This window comes from Mustela erminea, chromosome 10, assembly GCF_009829155.1.
Source record: "Mustela erminea isolate mMusErm1 chromosome 10, mMusErm1.Pri, whole genome shotgun sequence".
NCBI lineage: Eukaryota > Metazoa > Chordata > Mammalia > Carnivora > Mustelidae > Mustela > Mustela erminea.
This window is the reverse complement of record NC_045623.1, coordinates 107846162-107870761: the sequence shown is the minus strand read 5'-3', so window position 1 is coordinate 107870761 and position 24600 is coordinate 107846162. Positions and strand designations below refer to the sequence as shown.

General features: G+C 68.3%; 1 protein-coding gene across 13 annotated transcripts in view; it reads right to left on the bottom strand.

The window, feature by feature from the left end:
* Nucleotides 1-2864: 2864 nt before the first annotated feature.
* The window catches only part of MEGF6 (multiple EGF like domains 6), an 83317-nt gene continuing 61581 nt past the window's right edge, over nt 2865-24600 (bottom strand). For 6 of the 13 annotated variants that reach the window (XM_032361081.1, XM_032361075.1, XM_032361074.1 and 3 more), the window contains 31 exons: nt 22239-22364; nt 21249-21371; nt 20097-20219; nt 19609-19746; nt 19053-19172; nt 18620-18742; nt 17996-18178; nt 17640-17771; nt 16967-17095; nt 15466-15594; nt 14622-14756; nt 14411-14545; nt 12177-12302; nt 11616-11747; nt 11393-11521; nt 11150-11281; nt 10573-10701; nt 10347-10475; nt 10018-10146; nt 9496-9624; nt 9114-9242; nt 8753-8881; nt 8517-8645; nt 8146-8274; nt 7497-7625; nt 6440-6568; nt 6123-6251; nt 5675-5803; nt 5458-5586; nt 4822-4950; nt 2865-3505 (listed from right to left, as the gene is read on the bottom strand). In XM_032361081.1, the coding sequence (XP_032216972.1) occupies nt 3441-3505; nt 4822-4950; nt 5458-5586; nt 5675-5803; nt 6123-6251; nt 6440-6568; nt 7497-7625; nt 8146-8274; nt 8517-8645; nt 8753-8881; nt 9114-9242; nt 9496-9624; nt 10018-10146; nt 10347-10475; nt 10573-10701; nt 11150-11281; nt 11393-11521; nt 11616-11747; nt 12177-12302; nt 14411-14545; nt 14622-14756; nt 15466-15594; nt 16967-17095; nt 17640-17771; nt 17996-18178; nt 18620-18742; nt 19053-19172; nt 19609-19746; nt 20097-20219; nt 21249-21371; nt 22239-22364 (3986 nt within the window). In that variant the 3' untranslated portion in view covers nt 2865-3440. The remainder of the gene's footprint in view (nt 3506-4821; nt 4951-5457; nt 5587-5674; nt 5804-6122; nt 6252-6439; nt 6569-7496; nt 7626-8145; nt 8275-8516; nt 8646-8752; nt 8882-9113; nt 9243-9495; nt 9625-10017; nt 10147-10346; nt 10476-10572; nt 10702-11149; nt 11282-11392; nt 11522-11615; nt 11748-12176; nt 12303-14410; nt 14546-14621; nt 14757-15465; nt 15595-16966; nt 17096-17639; nt 17772-17995; nt 18179-18619; nt 18743-19052; nt 19173-19608; nt 19747-20096; nt 20220-21248; nt 21372-22238; nt 22365-24600) is intronic. The other 7 variants (XM_032361077.1, XM_032361086.1, XM_032361078.1 and 4 more) reach the window with 6 other exon arrangements.

Genomic DNA, 24600 nt, shown 5'->3' with positions numbered 1-24600 from the left:
GCGCGTGACCATCATCAACAAAGCTCCTGTGTGTGCCCACCCCGACTTCCAAGACTTTATGACCCGAAGAGATGCTGAACTCTGCAGAATGCTCTAGCCGCTTCCGTCCGACCGCCCTCCGACTTCTTTCCCAAATATGTCACGCGTCTTGTGACGTTAGAGTGTCCGGGCGTTTGAGTCAAGTGCGATCCCTACTGGGTCAAGTTGGTATTATTTTTTAAAACACGTTTGAGTCGGGGGGGCGCCTGGGGGGCTCGGTTAAGCATCCGACTTGATTTCGGCTCAGGTTGTGACCTCGGGATGACGAGATGGAGCCCCGAGTCGGGCTCTGTGCTCAGCGGGGCGTCTGCTTGGCCTTCTCCTGGCCCCCGTCCCTCCTGCTCGCGTGTGCCCCCCTCTTGCAAACCCGTCCTTGAGAAGTACGTATTTGGGTGACTAGAACCGAGGATAAGGACTTCTGTGTGGGCCTCGCCCGTCTGTATCTCCTTGGGCGGCCCCCCGGTTTTACAGCCGGGCTCCACCGGCCTCACAAAACGGGGCGAGCCGCGTTTCCTCTTTCTAGAGATTTGGTAACAACTCCCGTGTCTGGAAAGCGAGGCACGCCCGCCCACACCGGCTGCCGCCTCGGGGTGACGGGTTCCCCTTCCTAGTGCCGTTTACTTGCTCTTGGTCTGTTCAAGTTTTGTTTTTTTTATTTCTGCCAACACCAATCCTGGCATCTCATATTTTCCCTCAAAACTCACCATTTAAAAACAAATTCACTCAGTGTGTGTGCGTCTCCCTCGGGCACGTCTGTGTTAAATCCTCCTCCTGTGTCTGTTCAAAGAACTCGTGGGTCTTGCTAGTTCTTTCCTATCTCCCTCTTCTCCACAGGAACCCGGTTTTGTTCAGTGCAGCGGGTCCCCCCGTGTGACGGCGACGTCGACACACAGACGGGAGTTCTGTGCGCGGAACAGCACGAACACACGGCCGTGAGCCTGACTGTGCCCCGGTGCGAAAGCTTACTAAGCTTCTCTCGCGGCCCGTGGCCTGTCTGCCTGACCTAGTTATTGGGTTTCTAAGAACACCTCGGCCTCCCCAGCTGGCACGGTCTCTAAGCTGCTCCGGCCTCGGTCCTGGGAATTCCGAGCCCCCGCTGTCCCGAGCGGACGTCCGCACACGGATCCCCGGGTTCACCTGAAACGCCGGAGCTCGCCGCCCAGTTCTCTTCTTATTTACCTCATATGCATCTACGTCCAGCCTTCTGGGGCCTCTTTCACCGTTAAAACACCGTCGAGCAGGGTCTAAGACCACCCCGGGACCTGGGTTCTGACCGTCGCCTGTCCCCATGCATGGGCTGTGCGGATCTACTTTCTCAGCCTACTGGTTCTCCCTCCCACCTTCCGCCAGCGAGGACAGGCCCTCCAGGGGCTGAAAGGCTGCGCGGCGGGCCAGCATTCCTGCAGGGAGCAGGGCTGTCTGCCTGGGAGGCGGATGCGCCCAGGGGCCCTCCCCTGCCCCCACGCCCGGGGTCTGTCGCATCCCTCCCCAGCAGGGAGGGACCCAGCACGCTCTCCCCGCCCCTGCTCCGAGCCTCTGTGGTCAGTCACGGGGAAAGTTTCATTCTCCTTTGCCCCCAGCGGACGCGGGGATGTGTCGCGGCACCTGCTGTGTTTCCTGCTGTCCCTCCTGGCAAGCGTCCTCCGGCCGGCCAGGGTTTCAGCTCCGGCTCCCGAGGTCAGCCCCCCGGGAGTAACCCTGGCTTTGTTTCTCAGACTCCCGGACAGCACACACTTTCGAGTTCCAGAAATTTTTCTTTGGTGCTTTGAGAACAGAATGTCACTGTCCTGGTTTCCAGAGTTTCGAGTCTGACATGCAGGTTTCGGTTCTTTCCTGAGCCTCTTAGGACCCCTCCTTGCTGGTCCTTTCCTTAAAGTTCCTTACTTCGTGGCTTTCTTACTCCAGTTCTGCACACCCAGTGCTTCTGTCTGAGATCACTCCTCCTGTGTTTGCTCCCCACACGTTTCTCCTCGTGCCCTAGAGCCTCGCCGCAGGAGGCTAACGCCTCCCCTCCCCCACTTTAACGCCTCCCCTCCCCCACTTTAACGCCTCCCCTCCCCCACTTTAACGCCTCCCCTCCCCCACTTCCCTTAACCTTCCTCTCCGGCTTCCTCTTCCTCCCAGCATCCCTGCTGCCTCCCAGCAGAGCACCCGGATGGCAGAACCCGCTGTCCAGCCGCCGGGCTGCCTCCCCACTGCTCCTCCCAGAACGGCTTCTCCCTGTGTGGTCCCCAGCCTGGCACCCTGGCACCTCCGGGAGCGTTCATGCCACTTACTGGAGAGCCTGGACACAGCCCACTGACATTTTCATGGACAGGCAGTTCCCTAGTTGGTTAAGGAGACCGACCGGCCGCTAGAACCCCCTCATTTTGCTCCACCAGACCCTCTGCCTTGAGGATAACCCCTAGCTGGGCTGGTGCTGGGGGGGCGCAGGGGGCTACAGCTCAGACCCTAAGTGCCCAGTGTGGCCATCTGGGTCCAACCCAGTCCACTGGCCGCCCGCCCCCGGGATGCTCATCACCCCCCTCTGCTGTACCCTCCCTGAAGACATGTCGTCACCCCTGCCCTCGGCCAGCCTCCTCCCCGCAGGGCCACGCTCCCACACACAGACCAGCTCCCGCGTGCCCCCCAAGAGCACTGGGAACCTGGACAGACCCCAGGTCTCCTTATGCCCACCCCACCCCCGGGGAGGAGCAGGGACCAGATGGGGCAGGGGGTGGGTGCTGTGGTGCCTCCCTGGTCCGGAGGAGGTTCCTGTCCCAACACACTCCTGTGGGCGCACTGGGAGGGCCGCACACTGAGCCCAAAGCAACAACGGCACAGGCCACAAGGAAGCGGCGGCTTCTTTCTTGGGTTTCTGGGTTGCACATGTACCGGAGCTCGTGCCCAGCGATCCCACGGGGCCCCAAAGTCCCGCAGCAGGGTTTCCTGGGGCAGGCAGGGACGGGCAGCGTTCCAGGGCCCAGGGGTGTAGCAGGTGTGGTCAGCCGCCCATAAATACATCTCCATAAATACAGCGGCCTACGAGGGCAGGTGACCGGGCTGAGCACAGCAGTCCCAGGGCCTAGCACCAGAAGAACCTGCCCGTAGCGCAGGGACCCCTCTCTGCACCTGCACCTGCCCTCAGTCCCCACCCAGCGTGCGGAGCGGGTAGCAGGGAGGCAGGGGGGAGGGCTTCCCCAGCTTCTGCGGCCAGCGCGGCTGTGTGGCTGGGCAGCCGGAGGCCGGGCCCACCGCCTGGACTCCCTGGAGCTGGGCCAGGCAGGGCCTCCCTCCCCTTGCCCAGCGAGAGGCTGCAGGGCCGGGCAGCCTGGGCTGAGTCCTGGCCGGCCCACAGGCGCCCCTCGTCAGTCGTCGCCAAGGCGCCTGGAAGATGGGCCTGCTTGGGGGCTGTCTCTGAGCTAGTGCTTCTCGGCGCCGCTGCTGAGCCCCGGTGCTGGCCGGTGAGACGCCGGCTGTGCGGCCGCTGTAGAGACAGAGGAGAAGGTCAGCGCCGTGGCAGGTGGAAACTCTCGAAGCTGCTGGAGCTCCGGGCTCACACCTCCCGTGTCCCCTCCTGCCCTGGCAGCCCGGCCACTCCTCCCTCCCCCGCCTCCGCCCCATCTGTGAGGTCCAGGTCGTGGCTCGCCCGCTGCCCCGCGGGGCCCGAGCTGTGTGCGAGTGCGCAGTGCTCATCCGTCCTCTGGCCTCCGTCTGCTGGTCACAGGCCAGTGATGCCCCCAAACGCAAAGGCTGTTCTCTCACCCAGGCCTGCAGGGTCCTCCCCAGCGAAGCCCGTGCCTGCTCACGCCTACGCCAATAGCGGGGCTCCCCCCTCCCCAGAGGAAAGCTCCCAGAGCCCCCAGCCCAGCAGCACGGCGGGGGCTCTACAAGAAGCCGGCCAGTCCACTCCAGGGCAGGGGCAGGGCCCAGGACTGCAAGGCAGCACGGCCCTGCCTCTCCTCCTTCCCACTGGCCTGAAGGGTGACAACCAGGGCCCAGACCCCAGCTACATGTCTGGTAGCCAGGACAGCACGGGGGCCCGCCATGCAGTACCACAGCTGAGCACCAGGTGCCGCCGTGGGGACGCTCTGTCCACAGCCACGGCCCTGCCTGCTGGCCTCCACCTCCGGCCACCCCAGGGCTAACAGCCAGGCCGGGCTGCCAGGCTCAAAAACACGCATATACAACATCCACCCCACAGATGGGGTTCCCCACTCCCCGCCTGGCTGCTGGCCTCCCCTGTCTACACAGCCCGTCCCCGAGGGCCTGGACGCCACCCTCTCAGCACACATCTCCTCTCCCTTCGGTGGCCTGGGCGAGCTGACCAGGAGCTCCAGGGGCACCCCGAGTTCTGCTTGCAGACGCATGTTCCCCCGGGGGCTGTGGGGGCCAAAAGGCCAAGCCGCTGTCACGGCGCCCGCCCCCCCAACGGCCCGGGGCTGGCGCAGGAGCCGGCGGGCACCAGTGTGCACACACACAGGCCTCAGCACGCAGACTGGAGCCCACGGGTGCACGGGCTCACACACACACAGGGCAAGGCGGGGAGGGGGTGGGGGGCTGGGTTGGTGCCCGGCTACACTGGACTGTCCGGCCCAGCCCACGGGGGCAGCAGAACCCTGCCCTGAGGTCCGGCGCAGTGTCCCCGCCCCTGAGGCGCCGAGCACACCCGCGGGGACGGCCGCGTTCTCGCCAACTGGCCTGGCCACTCAGCTCGGCGTGTGGGGAGGAGGGACGGGTTCTCGCCATGGCGGGGCTGGGGAGCCGGTGGTCTTCCCGCCCCCCCTCGGGAGCCTGACTCACCTTGCTGGCAGGCGGGCCCCACGTAACCGTCCGCACAGTGGCACCACCCGGTGACGGGGTCACATGCCACCCCAGCCCCACAGCCGCAGTGCAGGACGCAGCCTGGCCCGAAGAAGCCCGCTGCGCAGTCTACAGACGGGAGGGAGGGGGAGACGGGCCTCAGGGCCATCCTGCCTGCTCCGGCCAGGGCACCCCAGGCCCCCTGTGGAGGGCTGGAGGAAGCAGAGGCCTCTCGGGCCTCACTCTTCCTGCCCTGTGTGAGCTCCCACACGGGAAAGCGCCGGGTCCTGGGCACCATCCCAGCCCAGGGCTGACAAAGTGGGCCGGGCCATCAGGGATGCCCCAGGTCAAGGCGAGCACGCCAAGGCAAGGTCAGGGGTGCAGCCCGCTGCAGACAGGCCCTTCTATGTCCAAGCAGGCTGGCAGGTCAGGAGGCTCCTTCCCACCTCATGGGGCTCCCATTCCGGCCACAGAGCAGGGTGTGCCCTTGACATCCCGGAGCAGGAGCCCCACGCTGGGCACCCCCGTACAGAAGAGTGGGACTGGCGCTGGAGGTCAGGGGCCCCCTGCACAAGCAATGTCCTCCACCAGCAGAGACCCGCGCCCGTGCCCTGCCGAGCGGGACTCCAGACTCACCGAGGTCACAGGCGGCCCCTGTGCGCCCTGGGGGACACAGGCACTGGCCGGTAACGGGGTCACAGGGTGCCCCTGCCTTGCAGTCACAGCGCTGGTGGCAGCCCTCTCCAAAAGAGCCTGGTTCACACCCTGGTGGGGGGCAGTGGACTCAGCATCCCTTCCTGTCCCCTCCCCAACACGGCAAGGCCAGGGGAGCACACGGGACACGGACACTCACCCCTCTCGCAGAGCTGGCCGGAGGAGCCGGCAGGGCAGACACACTGACCGCTGACAGGGTTACAAGGGGCCCCATGCTGACACGCACACACGGCCCGGCAGCCGGCCCCGTGGAAGCCGGGGGGACAGGCTGAAGGACACCGCAGTTAGAGCCCTGACCTCAGTCTGCCCCCGGTGAGCGAAGGTCCTGGTTCACGGCCTGTCCCGCCCTTTCTCCCTCCTGGGCATGGATCCCGCCCATCAAGGCTGGGGCTCCAGTGGGAGGTTCACCTGCTCTCAGGGACCCTGAGCCAGAGGAGTCCCACGGGGAGTGGAGCCCGGCCTTATCTCATGGGCTGCCGCAGGGAGGGAAAGGGACAGCGGCCCTCGCTGTGGAAGCCCACACGGGCCCCGATCTCCCACTCAGGACGAGCAGCCACGGGGGCCGGGGTCGCCACCCCAGGACTCACAGTGCTGGCAGGCCTGGCCGTAGAAACCGGGGCCGCAGCGGCAGGTGCCCGTGGCGGGTTCGCACGTGCCGTTGTTCTGGCAAGAGCACTCCAGGCGGCAGGCGGCACCGTAGCGACCAGGAGGGCAGGCTGAGGAGAGAGCTCGCAGGTCGGTCTCCCGCAGCGGAGGAGCAGGGGACCCGGGGGCGGTCCCCGGGCACTAGCCTGACTCTCACGACCTCGGGGGGGTCTCACCCAGCCCCCACAGCGGCCCCGTGCTCTCCTCGGGGGTCCAGAGCCGGCCGCCTCCCCGACCGGGGCTCGGTCCACCCACTCACCCAGCTCGCAGTGTGGCCCCATCCAGCCCAGGCCGCAGGAGCAGCTGCCGTCGGCCGCGTGGCACCGGCCACCATTCCTGCAGGCGCACACGCCCTCACAGCTCACGCCGAACCGGTTCTCAGGGCAGCCTGGGGGCAGAAGTCGGGCACCACTCAGAGCTCCGGGACTGGACACACTCCGGGGACATGTCCCCGCCACCTTCACTCCACAAACACTTGCTGGGGGCCGGTCTCTGCCCACGCGCGCCGGGGAGCGGACGGCAGCCGTGTCTTGCCACTCACCCCTCCTCTCCGCAAATGCCAGGCCTGGCTGAGCACCAAGGAGGGGCGGGGAGTGTCTGCCCAGCTGGCAGAAGCTGGTCACGGCAGCCTTCCTGGAGGTGGTGGCCTCCGCACAGGCCCATCCTCCAGGCTGAGGAGGCCAGGCTGCTGGGCTCTCCAGATGGCCCCCATCATAATCTGGCCCACAGCTGCTGTAGGTCCCCGGACGTGAGGACACAGCCCGGCTGCACCAGGCCCGAGTGATTAGAACTCTGCTGCCACAGGCTAAGACCTAGGGGGTCAGTGGGAGGGTCGCTGACCCCTTGATGAGGCCCCAAGGCTGGCAGAGTGCTCTGACCTACCAGGGACTGAGGGGTCGGAGCCAGGCCAAGGGGCCACGGGGCCATGGGGCCCAGGACTGCCATCACAGGCGGGCGCCCCGTGACTGCCCCTTTCCGCCCCCACACCCTGTGTTCCAGGCCTCCCTCCTCCTGGGGTTCCCGCCTCCAGGCCCAGCAGAAAGGACCAGCAGGACACTGTGCCACAGGACTTGAGCCAGGCAGCTGGCCCCGTCCTCAGACAAAGCTGCTGGACCCTCCAGCTCAGAGGCTCTGGGTGGTCCATGTCTGGCCCCCACCAGTGGCTTGACGGGATCAGCGGAGGCAGCTGGCCACATGCACCCCCGGCTCGAGGACCTGGATCTCCCCTGGGAACCGACGGCTTCTCCCCGTCAGCCCCTACCGAGGGCTGATGCCTCGGCATCTGTGAGAGATAGGCAGGCAGAGCGGGCGCTCACCGTGCTCACAGTGGACGCCAGTCCTCCCGGGGGGACAGGAGCAACTGCCGGTCACCGGGTCACACACTGCTCCCTGCCCGCACAGGCACACGTGGGCACAGCCAGGACCGAAGCGGCCCTGTGGACAGCCTGCCGGGAGGAAAGAGGCCGGTGGCCAGCCCTGCCGGCTCCCCTTCTCTGTGCCACGTCACCCAGAGACAGGATGGGCTGCAGGGACGTCCCCTGCCCCTGCCCACCCTGGCATCTCCCCTCCCCCCGCAGCTCGGCTGGAGGCCAGGCCAGCTCTGCAGGGACAGGGAGTCCCTGTTGCCCCCAACCCACTCCCGCCCACCCAGCCAATTTCCCAAACCCGTGGGAAGTCCCCACGACTCAGGGAAGGGTGCTGTCCTCGGCGGGATGCCCAGCTGGCCTCCGTCTGCACAGAGGTCCACAAGCCCCTGTGGGGTGTGGGGAGGAGGAACCAGAGCCGGCCGGCAGAGACACTGAGGTCACACGGACACCCTCCACCTCAGCCCAGCCTGGGGCTAAGCGCAGTGGGAGAATCCAGAAGACAGATGGTCAGCGGGCCGTCCTCCCCCGCCCCCGGCTGGCTGGGCCCCCACCCCCAAGGCCCAGGGAGCAGCCACATCCTCCCACCCCAGCCACTCACGCTGGCTGCAGTCTGCCCCCAGGAAGCCGGCAGGACAGAGGCAGGCCCCGGTGGCTGCGTCACAGAAGGCCCCGTCCGGACACCCACAGCGCTCCTCACAGCCAGGCCCAAACCGCCCCGGGGGGCACCCTGCAGGGACAGGGGCAGGTGCCAGAGGCTGGGGGCCAGGCCTGGCGCCCTGGCCTCCCACCCCCAGCCCTGGGATGAGCAGCCCCTCCCGAGGACAGCCCAGCGGGCACTTCCGTCCACAGCTCTCCCCGGAGGGGTGTGGGCTGGGGTCCGTCCTGGTCCCGCGTGGAGGAGTCGGGTGCAGCCCGGTGGCCGTGTGCCTCCGTGACCAGCGGCTCTGCCCCCCGGGTGGGGTCACCTACCCTGCTCACAGCCGGGCCCTGTGGAGCCTGGCGGACAGCGACACTCCCCAGTGACGTGGTGGCAGGCGGTGTCGGGCGGGCACCGGCAGCGCTGGGCACAGGCCTCTCCGAACCAGCCACGCGGACAGGCTGCAGGAAGCCAGTGCAGGGGTGGTGGGGCGCCCTGGGGCAGCCGGAGGGATCCCCATGCCAAGGACTGTCTCACCCAAGGGTGCCGGCGGGGCCCAGGGGCTCACCGCTCTCGCACCGCGAGCCTCTCCATCCCGGGGGGCAGAGGCAGGCCCCCGTCACGTGGTGGCAGGGGGCCCCCCGCCGGCAGGCACAACGTTCCTCACAGCGCGCCCCAAACGTGCCCTCAGCGCAGGCTGCGGTGGGCGAGACGAGGCAGAGGCTCCCAGGGTGTGAGGAGAGCCAGACGCCCCCACCCCTCCCCCAGGGGACCCCCGGGGGCTCGGACGGCAGCCCCTGCTCCCGCTTGCCAAGGGACCACCTCACGGGGCCCTCCACCCCGGAGCGAGGCTGAGGCCACCCACTGACGGGACCAGTGGGTCCTCCTGGGCGCCCCCTGCACCCCAGCCCCCGATGCGGCCCACTCACGGCTCTGACACTTGTCCCCGGTCCAGCCGGCGGGGCAGAGGCAGTGGCCCGAGCGCCCGTCACAGACGCCGCCGTTGAGACACCCGCAACTGTGCTCGCAGCCGGCTCCAAAGCGCCCCGGGGAGCACTCTGTGGGGCACGGTACCCCGGAGTGTCCTGCGCCGCCGGGGCCCAGGAGACCCCACCCAAGCCATGCCTCCTGCACCCAGAGCCTTGGGCCCCTGTCCCTGAAGAGGAGGGGGGCCTGGGGGAGGGTCACAGCGCAGACCTGCCTGCAGAAAGGCCCCCGTGCCCCCAAAGAGTAGAGGCTGAGCCAGCGTATTCGGGACGGACACCCCGGGCCTCCCCCCATCCCCTCCTCCTCGGCCCTTCCCAGGCTCACCCTGCTCACAGGCCAGCCCGGCCCAGCCCTCGGGGCATGTGCAGCGGCCTGAGACCGGGTCACAGGTGCCCCCGTGCTGGCAGAGACAGGTGTGCTGACAGCCGTCGCCGTAGGAGCCCGTGGGACAGGCTGCGGGAAGAGGGGAGACGCTCACAGCAAGCAGCCCGGCACGGCACAGCCTGGCAGGCTCCACACCTCGCCCCCATCGAGAGGCAGCCCCGGCGGTCCTGCACCTTCCGGTCCCCCCAAAACCCAGCACCAGACTTCACGGGGAGGACCTCTCCCAGGGCTGCCGCTAAGACGACGCACCCCAGGCCACCCTGGGCCCACCAACCCCGCCCTGGGGAGCTCAGCACCTGCCTGCCCTCCCCCACATCATGCCCCGTGGGGGTGCAACAGGCCCCGGCCCCCCTGCCCACCGCTCCTGCCAAGTCTCCTGTCCTGCGGCATCCCACGCCCATGTGACCCTGTGTGACCCACGGTGGGGAGGGGGTGGTGTTCCTGGGGTGGGGGTGGGCTTACGCTCCAGGCAGGTGGGGCCCATCCAGCCAGGACCGCAGCGGCACTGTCCGTGGACGGGGTCACAGGACGCCCCGTTGAAGCAGGAGCAGGTCTGGCTGCAGTTGGGCCCGTAGGTGGGGGCAGGGCAGGCTGCAGGAGGAAGAGGGCCGTCAGGGGCCGGAGGGGCTGCGCAGACCTGGGGCAGCTGGGCAGGCCTCCCTTCCTCTGGCCTGGGCACCCCTCAGCATGGCCAACGGCGTCTCTAAGTGGCCACCTGGCAGCTGCAGACACCTAGGAGGAGGCCCCGGCCCGTCTCCTGGAGCCCCCGGGGCCGCCTGGGCCTCACGCACCCTGTGCACAGCGGGGGCCCCAGCGGCCGGCAGGGCAGAGGCAGGAGCCGCTCACAGAGTCACAGGGGGCCCCGGCGGCACAGTCACAGATGCCGCGGCAGTCCAGGCCGAAGAAGCCCGCCGGGCAGGCTGCGGAGAGCGGGGAGCGGAGGGGCGGGGGCGGCTGTGATGGGCCACGTCCAGGCGGCGGGGTCCGCCCTCCACCCCGGCCCACGCCCCAGCTCACCGCGTTCACAGAAGGTTCCCCTCCAGCCGGCCGGGCAGGTGCACGCCCCGCTGACGTGGTCACAGGCTGCCCCGTGCTCACACTGGCACTGCCGCCCACAGCCCGGCCCAAAGTGGCCCTGGGGACACCCTGAGACAGGCAGCCCCCGCCTACTGTCAGCCAGAGTGGGGGAGACCCACTGAGACGCGCCTGCACCTCTGTCATCCCTGCTGGGGGCGGGGACCATGGGGCCCTCTCCTCCGACCCGGGCAGGTAGGAGCCCCAGGCATGGCCTCTGGAGCTGCCCCAGCCTGGGGGGCGGTGGGGGACACACGCAGAAGGTCATGGCCCTCGGTCCTCCCCTCCTCCAGGTGCCAGGTCCCTGCTCTCCCTGCCTGACGCTCCAGGTGACCTCACAGACCAGGGTAGGCTGCGGGGGCGGGGGAGCCTGGGCCCAGCGGGACACGGGGAGCTGAGGGAGCTGAGGGAGCCAGACCCTCCGCCCGTCCCGCAGACAGACGGGCGGGACCAGAGCCCCTGGTGAGCACGTGGGTGTGCGTGCACATGGGGCGGCGGCTGTGGGCGGCCCAGGACTCACGCTGCTCGCACCGCGGGCCTGTGTAGCCGGCCTCACACACACACAGGCCACTGACCGCGTCGCAGCTCCCGTGGCCTGGGCCGCAGTCACAGCGCTGGCTGCAGTCGGGTCCCCAGTGCCCACCGTCACAGGCTGCAACAGAGCGCCGGTCAGCCCGCACAGGCCCGGCCGAGCGCAGGCACCGCGGCCAGGCCCGCCACAGGCCCCCCTCTGGCCCCCAACCCTGAGCCCTGGGCCGCCCACCTCTCTGGCAGCTGAGGCCAGTCCATCCAGGGGCACAGCTGCAACGTCCCGTTGCCGGGTGACAGTACCCATCGTTGGCACAGGAGCATCTCATCTGGCAGCCGGGCCCGAACCAGCCTGCTGGGCACGCTGCAGGCCGGGGATGGGGAGGGGGAGGCTCAGCCGGGGCGGCGGGGGCACAGGGTCGGGGCTACGTACTGTGGGTCGGGGGACCCATACTCACGGTCCTGGCAGCGACTGCCCGTGTAACCGGGGGGACACAGGCAGGCTCCGGTCCCGGGCTCACACGCGGCGCCGTGCTCACACGCTGGACAGATCTCCTGGCAGCCGAGCCCCCAGCGCCCCTCCGGACAGTCTAGACGCACCCCCCCAGCCAGTCAGTATCCCCTAGGGCCTCGCTGGCCCCGTCTGACTTGGCTGCTGACCCTGCACCACGGCCCAGGAGAGGGGGAACAACGGGTCATGGGAACCCCCAACCCCTCGCTGGGCTGTGGGCCGCACAGCACCACCCCCAGAAGAGGAGCCTCTGTCCCAGGATGGGCGGTGGGCAGGCAGCCTGGAGGCAAACCATAGGCCCAGAGAGACCAGGCTGGCAACGCACAGACAGGTTCCCGGTGCTCCCAGGTCAGCGCAGACCCAAGGGTGGTTCAGCGTGGGCTCTCAGCCGCTAAGGACAGGCCTGGGGTCTGCAGGCTGCAGGACCCCCAAACAGGGCCCAGGGCTGGGACCCCCCCAGACTTGCGGGCACATGGAAGGGAGATCACAGGACACCACGGCCACTCACCTGCCCCACAGTCGTCCCCCGTCTTCCCTGGGGGGCACAGACACTGCCCCGTGACCCGGTCACAGGGTGCCCCCCCACAGGAGCAGGAGCCCGAGCAGTTCACACCAAATGTCCCCCCCGGGCACTCTGCAGGAAGGGACAGGAAGGGCCTCAGACACCCCCTTGTGGAGCCCCCCCCCGCCCCAGCAGGGCTGATGGGCTCAGCTAGGGTCCCCCGGGGGGGCCACGGGATCTCAGGAGCAGGCAGGGCCTGGGGCACGCAGGCAGGGAGGGGCCTGCTTGGGCGGGCCGTGCATGGAGAAGGGGGAGCAGGACGGACTCTGTGGGCGCAGCCCCCCGCAGGGCACCCTGCATCAAGCTGGGAGCAGCTCCGCCCTGGAGCCAGGCACGTTCAGAGGGTGTGGAGGATGGAGGCCTGGGCCCCCCTCCTCTTCTGCCCAGCAGAGGGGCAGTGAGACCCTGGGGAAGAGCGGAGACCAAGGAAAGAGGGCCTCTGAGAAGGACTGGCCCAGGGGCTCTGTGCCCACAGTAGGGCTGCCTCGAAGCACGTGGGGGCCCGGAGCCTCTCACCTCCCTGTGGGGACAGGCAGAGCCCCGCCCGCCCACTGCACTAGAAGCCTGACCACACTGCACACAGCCTGCCCCACGGGGAAACCTGGGCAGCCCTGCCCAGGAAGGCGGGCGCAGCCCCTGGAGGGAGCTGCTGTGATCAGAGCCCCCAGGATCAAAAGAGCCCTGGGGGAGAGGACAGCTGCAGTCCCGGCCCCGAGACCTTCCGCAGGCGCCCGAGGGAGCTCAGGTTGCGTGGGGACGTAGGACACAGCCTGCTGAACCCGGTCCTGCGGGCCTGTGGCCTGCAGGCACCTGGTCACTCCCCACTGCGCACGGGCCCATCTGCAGGACTGGAGCGGGGCACACGGGCTCCCACACAGCGGGGACCGGGGAGCAGGAGGCCCCGTGGCAGAGGCTGAAGCCGTCCTGTCCGGCCACGGGGAGCCTGGCAGACAGGCACTCGGGATGGTAAATCTTTCCAGGCCCAACAGCAGCGGGGGCCATCATTTCTACAAAAACACGCGTGGCCTTTCCTGCGGGGTGTCCCTGGGGCACGGAAAGCTGTCAGAGGAAAGAGGAAAACTGGAGAAGGCAAAGCAGCCTGGAAGGCGCCTGCGTGTCCTCGGCTGACGGGGCCGGGGCCGCTGCGGAGGGTCGGGGAGGGTGGGCGCGTCTCCGGGGAGAGCTCCCCGTGGGCCGCCGGGGGGACAGGAGCTCATGGCTCGCGTGACCGGTGCTCCGCCAAGTGTCCACGGGAGTGCGGGGAAGGCCTAGAGTCAGAGGCCCGGGTGGGGAGTCCGTGACTCGCCAGAGCCACAGGGACAGGAGGACAGCCGCTAAAGGGAGACAGACACCACCGGGCCTCTTGGGGTGCACATCAGGCTGGCGGGTCCAGGCCGGGTTCCCAGCAGGCCCCACACGCCCCTCCTGGACCCCTGGGACCCGAGAGCCCTGCACAGGGTCATCACTGTGGTCTCCAGGACGCCCACTCCAGAGGACGCAGCCTGGCTGCAGAGGGAGATGCTGACCCCTCAGCTCAGGCTGGGTCCCCAGGGTCCCCTCCTTGTTCCCCAGAGGGGACAGACCATGCTAGGGGGAGGTCAAGCCAGCCCCCCGCGTGCTTACACACGGTCCCCCTCCAGCCGGGGCCAGCAGGGGCGGACAGCCCACGCACCAGGTGCCGCAGGAGGCCCCCAGCAGCCCACACCCTGTGAGTGGGGCCGGAGCCGCCCTGGGAGTAGGGCTGCCTGCGGTGTGTGAACCCAGGGCCTCCAGCCAGGCCCACCGCTCCGCACGCACACCCTGCAGCCCAGGCCAGCTCAGCCGTGTGGACGGCCCTCATCACAGGCCACACGCCGTGCTGTACCTCCAGCCCGAGCCTGCGCTCTAGCAGCTGCCCAGGTCCCACAGACTCAGGCCCACCAGGACAGGGAGCCAGCCCTCCGGGGCTGCACACTGAGCACACTGTAGCTAACAAGTTGGGGGGGTAGGGAGGACACAACGTTGGAGGACGCGACCCCTTCCCTGGGCGCACAGACCATTCCTGCCCCAGCAGCCCAGACCACGGTCCCAGGGACAGGCCAACCAGTGCCGTCACCGCTGCGCGACGAGGGTGGGGCCAGGCGGCCTGGCTGGCTCCCGTCCTGGTCACAGCACTCCGGGGGCTGGGGCCAGCCACTGACCTTGATCACAGTCCTTCCCCTGGTAGCCGGCCGGACACGGCCTCCCGCACTGGCCGCTGACGGGGTCGCAGGCCACACCCTGAGGACAGGTACACGCCTGGAGGCACCCAGGCCCAAAGAAGCCTGGCATACACTCTGCAGGGGGCGAGGAGAGAGGGGCCTGCAGGGTCAGCCAGCCCGGGGCCCCCCCACCCCGCACCCCTGCACTCACCGTCCTGACACCGCTCGCCCCGGAAGCCAGCCTTGCAGGAGCAGCTGCCGTCCCTGCGGTCACAGGCCAGCGTGTTCTGCTGCGCGCACCGGCACTCCTCGGAGCAGCCGGGCCCGAAGGCCCACGGTGGACAGGCTGCACCACAGAGCCAAGACGGGGGCTGCCTACCTGTGTGCGTGAGCCCCTCCCGGGTTCCTGGGTCTCCAGCCCCCGAAAGCCATGCAGAGAGGCACCACCCGCCCCAGCCACTGGGACCACCGTGCTGGTTTCCCAGACGAGAAACGGGGTCTCCACGCGGTCCAGGTCCTTGCCCTGGGTCCCGCCACTTCGCAGCCCGGAGACTCGGAATCCCCATCGCCCCCATTTTAAATGATCCTTCTACGGAGCACCACACGGAGCTCCCAGACGATGTCTGCTCATCCCCATCTCCCCCGCAGCCCACCAGGGAGGGGTGACCCCGCGGGTAACCCCTGGAGATTCAGGGAGCCCCACTGGGCACCCCTTGCTGCCGGCAAACTCCAACAGCCAAGGTGAGCCCGAGGGAGGTCTGCCCCTGCCCAAGCTCTCGCCGACCCCTTAGCCCGGTTGTGGGACCAGGGGGCGACAGAAGGCCGGGGACCACGCCCTCCCAGGCACCCCGAAGGCCAGCAGAGTCTGGAGGACATGGCTCTGGGTCCCTGAGGCCCATTCCCAGCCGGGGACCCCGCTGAGCCCTGCGTTGCCCTCCGCAGAGGAAGGGTCCCTCCCCAGCCAGGGTGTAGGCAGCAAAGCACGGGAGCGTGCGAGCCTGCTGTGGCAGCACCGCCCCGCCCCCAGAGACCGGCAGCCCGGGCAGGGGACTCACCCAGGTGGCAGAAGCGGCCGTAGAGTCCCGGGTCACAGAGGCAGGCCCCGTAGAGGCGGTGGCAGCGGCCACGGTTGGCACAGTGGCACTTCTTGTGGCACTGCTTGCCGTAGAAGCCCTTGGGGCAGCCTGCGGGAGGCACGGCCTCTTGAGTCCCACCTGGACATGTCCCACGCCCGTGGAGATACTCCGAGGGGCCCCGTGCCCAGCACAGGAGCTAGGAGGGGCCCAGGCCCCCTGGGCAGGGCCACCAGCGCCTGAGGACTCTGCATCCCAGACGGGGAGGGGCCCCAGGGGCAGACAAGGGCACCACGAGGACAGGGCAGACCCAAGATGAGCCGTGCATATGGCCATCGGCCCCGGCTGGCCTGTCTCCCCAGCGTCTGTGGTCTGGAGGTTGGCCCAGGGCGTGAAGCCAAGCACATTCTTGAGCATATGCGTAGGAGATGCACAGAGACCTCACCCTGAAACCCTGTGTTCCACCCTACCTAGTGCATCCTGACGTCCACTTCTCGGTGGTCACCCAGCAAGCCCCTGGCCCCCAGAGAAGCCTCAACTGGCCAACATCCCGGGACCAAGCCCAGGGGGACCCAGGCTAGGAGAGGGCATCTGGATTTCCTTCCCGAAGCACCTCCCTCAGGCTCAATCCTGCCCCAGGCCTGCCTCCTGAAGGGCCACAGGGAGCTAGACAGTAACCCTGAAATACGTCCACGCATAAGTCCCCGGAATCTGCTGGTGAGAACCCCCCGCCGGGTTATCCTAACCCATGAGCGTCCTTAAAAGAGGAAGAAGAAACCGGATAGGGGAAGGCAGAGTAGGGGCCAGAAGGACGCAGCCCCACACGTGCAGCTGCCCGTGCACGGCGGGCTTCCAAGGGAGGGACAGGGATGCCGAGGAGCCGTGGGGTCTGACCAGAGCGGGGAGGAGGACGACCCTGCAAGGCCGCCGTCCCGAAGCCCCAGGGACGAGTTCCAGGAACTGAAACAACCCCCTTGCTGAGCGGGAAGTTCTCAGCTTGTTGGCTACAGTCTCCACCAAAGCGGCCGAATTCTAAGGGTCTTAAAGCTAAAGCATCAGTCACCTGGGACCCTTGTGGGGACCCACAAATTCCTCCGAACACGCAGACACTTCACAGTTCGAGAGCACAGCAGGGTTGTCCCATGCAGCCATGGGCCCAGGCAAATCCCACCCAGCCGCCAAACAGCTCTACTCGAATGCTTCCAGGAACGGAGAGCTCACTACCTTGCAGGGAACCCCACGGCAGACGTGCTAGTCTGCCAAGTCCTCCCATGTGTTGCGGCTGGGCCCCAGGAAAAGCAAACAGAGAGAAGGCCACACCGCTCTCACCGTGTCGCTGCGTCCCCCTCCCGCTCCCTGAAGGCAGGCGGCCAGGAGAAAGCGGGCAGGTGGCCAGGAGAAAGCGGGCAGGCCGCTTGAGAGGTCGTGTCCCATCCCCTCCACCCCAGGGACATTCCAGGGTCCCAGGCGGGGCTGCACCCACCGTCCTCACAGCGGGCTCCACCAACCCCAGGAGGGCAGCGGCAGGCGCCCGTCGCAGGGTCGCAGGTCCCGCCGTTCAGGCAGCCGCAGGAGAAGCTACAGTTCTTCCCGAAGGTATCCGGAGGGCAAGCTGCAGGGGGCACGGCAAAGCACGAGGGTCATCAGCCTGCAGGACGACTCTGGTCCCGGCAGCCCCTGACACGCTTCTGGGCGCGAGACGCCCAGCTCAGAAGCCCCCGCCCAGAGCCCCCCGCTGCAGCACGGGAGCCCCCCGCCCAGCCCCACCCCAGGCAGACATCCCTAATCGACGGCCACATCCTCTCCCCGACCTCCGGCACGTCCACCTTCTCAACGGGGCTCTCAGCAGGCAGAGCCCCGGAGACCGACCAGCACCGCATGCCTGGCCCGAAGTCACCCGACGGGGCTGCGAGAGCGGGTCTCACAGGCACGCCAGCTACCTTCCTGCCGAGTGGCCTGGGGGGTGGCTGCCGTACCCGGGACAGGAACGGGACCCACTGCCCACCAGCTACTCTTCGCTGCCTCAGCTGCTGGTCTGCTTGCCCTGGACCATCCACGAGGGACAGCCCCCAGGCCCTGCCTGTCCCCGGGACCCTGCCCAGGGTGGCTGTCGCAGGTCCCACAGATCACGTCCACCCCCAGCCCCGTGGCCTCACTCTCATTACAGACGAGGCCGGTCCAGCCCTCGGGGCAGTCACAGCCGTCCAGGCCCGGGAGGCAGGTGCCTCCATTCTGACAGTCGTCACACGTGAGGCTGCAGTCCTGGCCAAAGGAGGCGTCCAGGCAGACTGGGGACAGACCAGGGAGGAGGGGCACGTCAGGGCCCAAGTCCAGCCAGACTCTGCTGCACGCGGCTGGGCAAAGCCAGCACCTTCTCTGAGCCTTGGTCAAATGAGACCACGCGCGGGCTCTTCCCCAAGCCCGAGACCACAGGGCGGGCAGCGGCCAGGCTGAGGGAGCGCGGGCCACGGTCCCTGCGAGCAGAAGCTGCACGGCTGCGCCCGCTTCTCACCAAACTTCTCCATCAGTGTGTGCTCGCCCCGGACCTCCGCCGCCACCGCCTCCTCCTCCTCCTGGACCCCGACATAGTCGTCTTGGAAGAGGGGAGGCCGTTCGTCCCGGAGCACCGCGACGTGTGGGAGGGGCCGTGCGAAGGGCAGCTGGCCGTCCACGTCCACCTCGAGGATCTCCAGGGCTGGGAGGGGGCACAAAGGCCTCTTAGCACCTGCCTCCCCCCTGTCCTCCTTGGTACCGGACCCTCCTGCCCCTCAGGGCCGGTGCCCAGAGGCGGCTCAGAGCCCGAGCCCCACCCCTTGTCTTGCCCCGCAGCCCTGCCGCACCCCTCCTCAGCAGGGTGGCGAGGGAGCATCCCAGCTGCCCTCCTGAGGGACGGGGAGGTGGGGGCGCGGCGGCTCTCTTCCCCTTGGACACTGACCTCCGTCCCTTGTGTCACCTGCACAGGGCAGGAGCCGGACCACCCAGGACCCCCAGGGAGCCCCCTGCTCTGCAGGATGCGGACGGCCAGCCCCTCCCCCACCCTGCTGCCCCAGGCTGGCCCCGCAGCAGGAGGGAAGAAGAGGGGCCCCCGGAGCAGGTGCTAGAGGTTGGGTGGCTGTGGGGAGGGGCTCAGACTCACGGGCACAGCCCCTGCGGTCCTCGTCCAGCCGGAAGCCAGCCGCACACGAGCACTGGAAGGAGCCCACCAGGTTGGTGCAGTGGTGTTCACAGCCGCCGTGGCCGGACGCACACTCGTCCACGTCTGCAGACAAACCCGGGGCTGCGGGGGCCTATCCACTGGGGTCGGGGAAGCAGTGCCCTCCTACCCCGCCCCCACCTGCTGGACTGAGGCCACAGCCACTCCGGGAGGCCACCTCCACGGCCGCCGTCCTATGCCCAGCATCAGGATGACGGCAGATGCCAGCCAGCCTGCGCCCGATGGACGGGTGTGGGGGATGGGCACAGGCAGGAGGCAGGGCCCTGCAGAAGCGGGTGTCCAAGCAGGGCCCTGGGGCAGGGCACGGGCAGGGCCCCTCTCACCCCCCCGCTCAGCACCCCTCGTGCCCGCTCACCCTCACACCCGCAGCCGTCGGCGCTGAGCCGGTAGCCGGCGTAGCAGCCACACTCATACCCGCCGGGACTGTTGGTACAGGCCTGCTGGCAGCACGGGGAGGCCACACAGTCGTCCACGTCTGCGGGACACACACCAGGGCCGTGGCACCTTCCCGCGTGCGTGCCCTCCCACGCCCACAGCACACAGGCCCCGCACACGCTGCCACGCATCCAGGCACCACCCTGGCCCCCTGACACACGGGATGCACGCCGCGGCCCTGGGGCGGTCCTGCCAGCTGTGGGGGCCAGACTGGGGGCTGCACATGCTGGGGAGTCCATCTCGCAGCCGCTCCCCCCCAAGGAAGGACCCGCACACCCTGCAGGGCTCCGGACGCCACTGCCAGCAACCAGGGCATTCAGTGACACGAGCCGACAGCGTGCGGGGCCAGGTGCTCAGCAGGGCCCACCCTCCGCCCAGCCTCTGGCAGAGCGAGGAGCACGGGGAGGGGGCCCAGCGGGAGCTGTGGAGTCACAGGATCACGCCGAGGCACAGCCCAGGGGCGGGGGGCCACGCACCGATGCACGTCTTCTGGTCCTCGTCCAGCTCGTAACCGCGGGGGCAGGTGCACAGCGGCCCCGCACTGCTGTGGCTACAGCCGTGTGAGCAGCCCCCGTTCTCTGCCTCACAGCTGTTCACAATTTCCATCTCGATACCTGCCGGGAGACCCCCCAGCAGGGACGTGGGAAGGGGTCCTGCGATCCCCCCACAGTACCCCAAACCCGGCAGCCCCCAGGCCCATCCTAACAAGAAATGGGTGGCCCCCAGCTCCTGGGCTGGGAGGGTTCTGAAATGTTCCGCCCCAAACCCCACCCCCCTGCACATACCCCTGCTGCCCTGCGCCCAGGTCAGCCCCCACACCCAGCACTGTCCCTAGATGACAGGAGAGCCCAGCCCCTTGGCCCAGCCCCAGCACGCCAGTGCCCGTGGGGTCTGGGGGCCTGTGTCGCTGCTTCCAGGTCCCTCCACAGCCTGGGGTGCCCGCGCCTGCCCGCTGTCCACTCACGGTAGCACTGGCGGCCGTCAGCGCCCAGCTCATAGCCGGCGTGGCAGACACATGTGAAGGAGCCCTGGGTGTTGAGGCAGCCGTGGGCACACTGGGCCTGCCCTGTGGCGCACTCGTCCACATCTGCACGAGAGAGATCGCGTGGGGGCCCTCGAGACGCAGGCCTCTGGGAGGCGCAGCCCCCAGTGGAGGCCTCAGGGTGGAGGGGTCCCAGTGGGGTTCAGGGCTCAGAATCAGGGCTCTCTCCCCACTTCCTGCCCCAAGATGCCCTCTGGAGCTCGGCGGTCTCATCAATAGCCCTCGGAGTCAGATCCAAGCTCCCTCTCAGAGCGAGGAGGGCACAGGTCTGGACCAGCAGCATCGGGCAAGGGGGTCCATCTGAGCCCACCTCCCTCGGCCTTGCTGCCCCAGCCACCAGGCCGGGTCTCGGGCCGGCCCCGGGGGGGCCTTTCCATGGCCTGCCGGTAGGGGCGGACACCAGGGGCCATCATCAGCCTCCTGCCCGCAGCACTGGCTGAGTGCCCGATCCCCAACACTGCTTTTGGTCACCCCCTGAGGTCCCTCGGGGTGAAGCTGACCCTCGGCCCCATCTCCTGCTGAGCCCGCCGCAGCCCCCGGCATGCGGGGCGCCTGAAACGATCCTTCCCAGGGTCGGAGCCGTGGGGGTTGCGCTCAGACCCCCACCCAGAAATGGCCACTGTCTGCCCTGGACATACCCCGACAGTGATGGGGGACACACAAGACCCCCCAAACTCCTATGACGGGGTAAGACAGGTGGTCAGCCCCGCAGCCCGCATCCCCAAAGCAAGGCATGAAGGAACACCTCCCAGAGAGCAGCACCGGCCGGGACCTGGACGATTCTCTGTGCGTGCGCTAACGACACCCATGGAAACATCTAGAAGCCGTCTGCGCAGGGAGCTCCTGGGGCTCCAGTCATGCTCCCTGCCTTCTCTCCGTGGCCTCCCCCCACCACCGCTTCCCTGACCACGTACCATGAAGCTGATACCATAACCACTGAGAAGCTGCCCGAGACCTCCCGCTCGCTTCTGCCAGAGTGAGACTCGGGCTCCTTCACTGTGTCGCTGTCCCCTCCCCGTCCCGCCCCCCAAGGAGGGGTGCAGAGCCCGGCTGGGGCCTGGGGGGGCGCCTCACCTTCACAGGACCTGCGGTCGGCCGCCAGCAGGAAGCCCGCATGGCACTCACAGTGGGCGAGGCCGCGGCGCACCTGGCACGTGTGCGAGCAGCCGCCGTTCCGCTCCGCGCACGGGTTCCTCCCTGCGGTCACAGGCCCAGAGGGAAGACGGGGGCTGAGCAGATCTGGGGTGCCCAGGCCTCTCCTGAGTCCCCCACCAGGGCTCTTGTCGCTGGGGTCTCCAGTCTAAGGGGCTCAGCTCTTCAGTCCCTCTCTCCCCAGTGTGGGAACCCCCAAGACACCCCAAGTCCTCCGGAGCCTCCTCCTACTCCGACCTAAGGAGCCCTGCGGCCCCCAGCCCTGCGGGCCCATGCCACTGTCCCCCACAGCTCAGCCCTCAGGCCCACCTCACTCCGGCCTGGACCCGAGGCCAGGGGTGTGTGTGCTGGGGTACTGTCAGTACTTGTCTCATCCCAGCACGGCCCCCCCTTCCACATCTCGTGACCCCGAGCCTGCCCCAGCATCTCCGTCAGCAAAGCTCCTCCTCCCATGACAGGCAGGCCCGAGACCCCAGAGCAAGATGCCAAGTGGGGCCCTGCCTGCGTCTCCCGTCCGGGAGGGCCGGGACCTGGGTCCCACACGCCCACACGGAGCCTAGGACGCTGTGAGAACTGAGAAACACGCAGGACGCCCTTCCTTGCCCCAGCCCCCGCGCACCCCATCCCGGGCTTCCTGCCCCCAGCAGATGCACGATCCCAGAGCACAGCCCAAGGGGCTTCCCCACCATGCCCACTGGGGGCCAGAGGGTGCCCCACCACCCAAGGGGCCCCGCCTCCCCCGCGTCCTGCTTCCAGCCCCAGAGGCCACGCAGGGAGGCCAGCCCAGGATCTGTGCCGGCAGCTGCCTGGGGCTCGGGCTTCAGGGTTCCCGGGTGGGTATGTGGCAGGGGGAGCAGGGGAGTCCCGGTGGGAGTCCCAGCCCCAGCGCTATCTCCAGGGCGGCACACTCACGGACACAGCGCTTTCCATCCTCCTGGAGCTGGAACTCGGGGCGGCACTGGCAGCGGTGCCGGGTCACCGTGAGCTGGACACACTCGTGCTGGCAGCCCCCGTTCCCCACGGCACAGGAGTTTATGGCTGGGGACACAGACAGGAGTGGCGGATACAGCCCAGGGGGATGACCAGCCGGGGGACCCACCCTCATCGGGCTCCGACGACCTCCCGCAGAATCCTTCAGGACCCCCCATGCCCCTCTCCTTTCTGTCTCTGTCCCAGAAGCAGGACCTCGAGAGGCACACCGTTCCTATAGGGTTCACGGGCCTGGCTTCGCGGCTCGGCCCACATGCCGGGTACACAAACCGTGATCTGCTTCTGGACCCACATGCCCTGCCTGTAGACAGACCCTCCAGGGCCAGCCGGCATCACCCGGCATGGAGAGCACCACACAGGGCCCCACTGAGAGCCGGTGCTTCCACGGCCGGAGGCCAAGCAGCCTGGGAGGCTCCCGGAGGAGGCAGTAGGCCAGCTGTGGGCAGTGGGGGCTCTGATGCTTCCCTCTTTTATCAGGTCACCTATCGGGTCAGGGCAGGCATGTGTGTGGGACTGCCACGGAGGGCCCCTGCGGCCCAGAAGCCTGGCCTCCAGCTCCGAGGGAGCGGTTTCTGTGGGGAGCAGAAGCGGCAGGCCTGGCAGTGCCAAGGCGCGTGGCCCCGGGTCTCTGAGGACGCTGAGACCACGCAGAAGGCAGAAGGAACTCCCTTCAAGAAAGGGCAAGCGGGTTTGGGCAATCCGGAACACGGCACTCGGGAGAGCACCCACTTTCTTTACATGAGGAGGCGCGGGGTCAGGGAGCTCCTGCTGAGGGTCCCAGCCCTACGGGGCCGCGCCCAGGGAGGACACGAGGGTGGCCGCATCGGCTGGGTCTCCTGCTGCAGCTGGCCTGTGCACAGCAGAGCGGCAGAGACGTGAGGCCTGGGCCCGAGCAAGGCCGGCAGGGCAGCCACTGTCTTGCTGTCCTCCAGCCGCGAAGCCCCTTCCCCAGCTGCCACCCCTGAGTCCGCGCCGACACGCTCCGTTTCAGCCACCGCCATCACTCAGACGTTTCCGAGCATGAGCTGAGCACCCCCAGTCCCGGGCTGTTTGGGTTCACGACTCCAGCAGCGTCCCCGCTCGAGACATCACGGGAACCAGCGCCCCGCCTGACAGGGTGGGACAGGCACACAGAGAGAGACAGAGGGTCGTGGAGTACAGGGCAGGGGGGCCGGCGGGACAGGGAGGAGGACCCAGGAGGGCCCAGGAGTCACCCCTGCCAGGCTAAGCCAAGTCAGGAGAAATCACTGGGTTGGGGGGAGGGGGAGGCGGCAAGCAGAGGGAGCCCAGGCTCCCACCCCTGTGCTATGCCGACCGACCGAGTCCTAACTTCCAGATGCTCCCAAGCTGTGTGCACGGGGAGCCAAGCCCCGTGTCATACCGCACACCCGGGCCACGGGTTCCCGGAAAGCTCATTGACACGGATTTTTCTCGGGCACTGGGCTGTGCAGCTCAGGGAGGGGCCGGCTTGGGTGTGGCCAGTGCCCAGAGCTGGTGGGAAGGGGTCCAGGCCCCTCGGGTCACTTCAAAACCCAGCCGTGGAATCCACGTCCCAGCCCGGGCACTCCCGCTGATCAGGACCCCGCTCGGACTCACAGCAAAGCTGAGAGCCTGGCAGAAACAGGAGGTCCGGGGCGTGTGTTCGTGGCCCTCCGAGATTCACAGGTGTACCCCTAGACTGAACCCCCGATGTGAATGAACTCGGAGGCAGAGCTTTCGTGGAGAAACGTTAGGTTTTATGAGGTCATAAAGGTGCCGCCCGGATCCAACAGAACCTGTGTCCTTATAAGAAGGGACGTGAGATCTCTGTATCTCTGCGTCTCTCTCTCCGCCGCAGGAGGCCACGGGAAGAAGGGCCGCCAGGAAGGGGGACCCCACCAGCAGACCCACTGGCCGGCACCGTGATCTGGAACTTCCCACCTCCAGAGCGGCGAGAAAATAAATTTCTGTTCTTCAAGCCGCTCTGTGGCGGGACCTGTTACAGCGCCCCGAGCTGACAGACCCTCCCTCTGGGCCTTCCGGGACCCCCGGCTCCAGCCCCACGCAGGCGGCTTCCAGGAGCTGCAAGCCTGCCTCCCGCCAGCAGGGGCCACCACCACCCGGGGGCCTGCGGGCAGGGCGTCCACTCACGAAGGCCCTGGGGCTACCTGAGCTGGAGGCAGGGACATGGGGAGGTGGGGGGGAGGGCCCGTTCTGCCCGCCGCCCAGGGTCTCTGCGGGTGCAGGCACGGGGGCAGCCCGGAGACCTGGGCACGAACTCGGACCCGGGGGCATCCCAGTGACT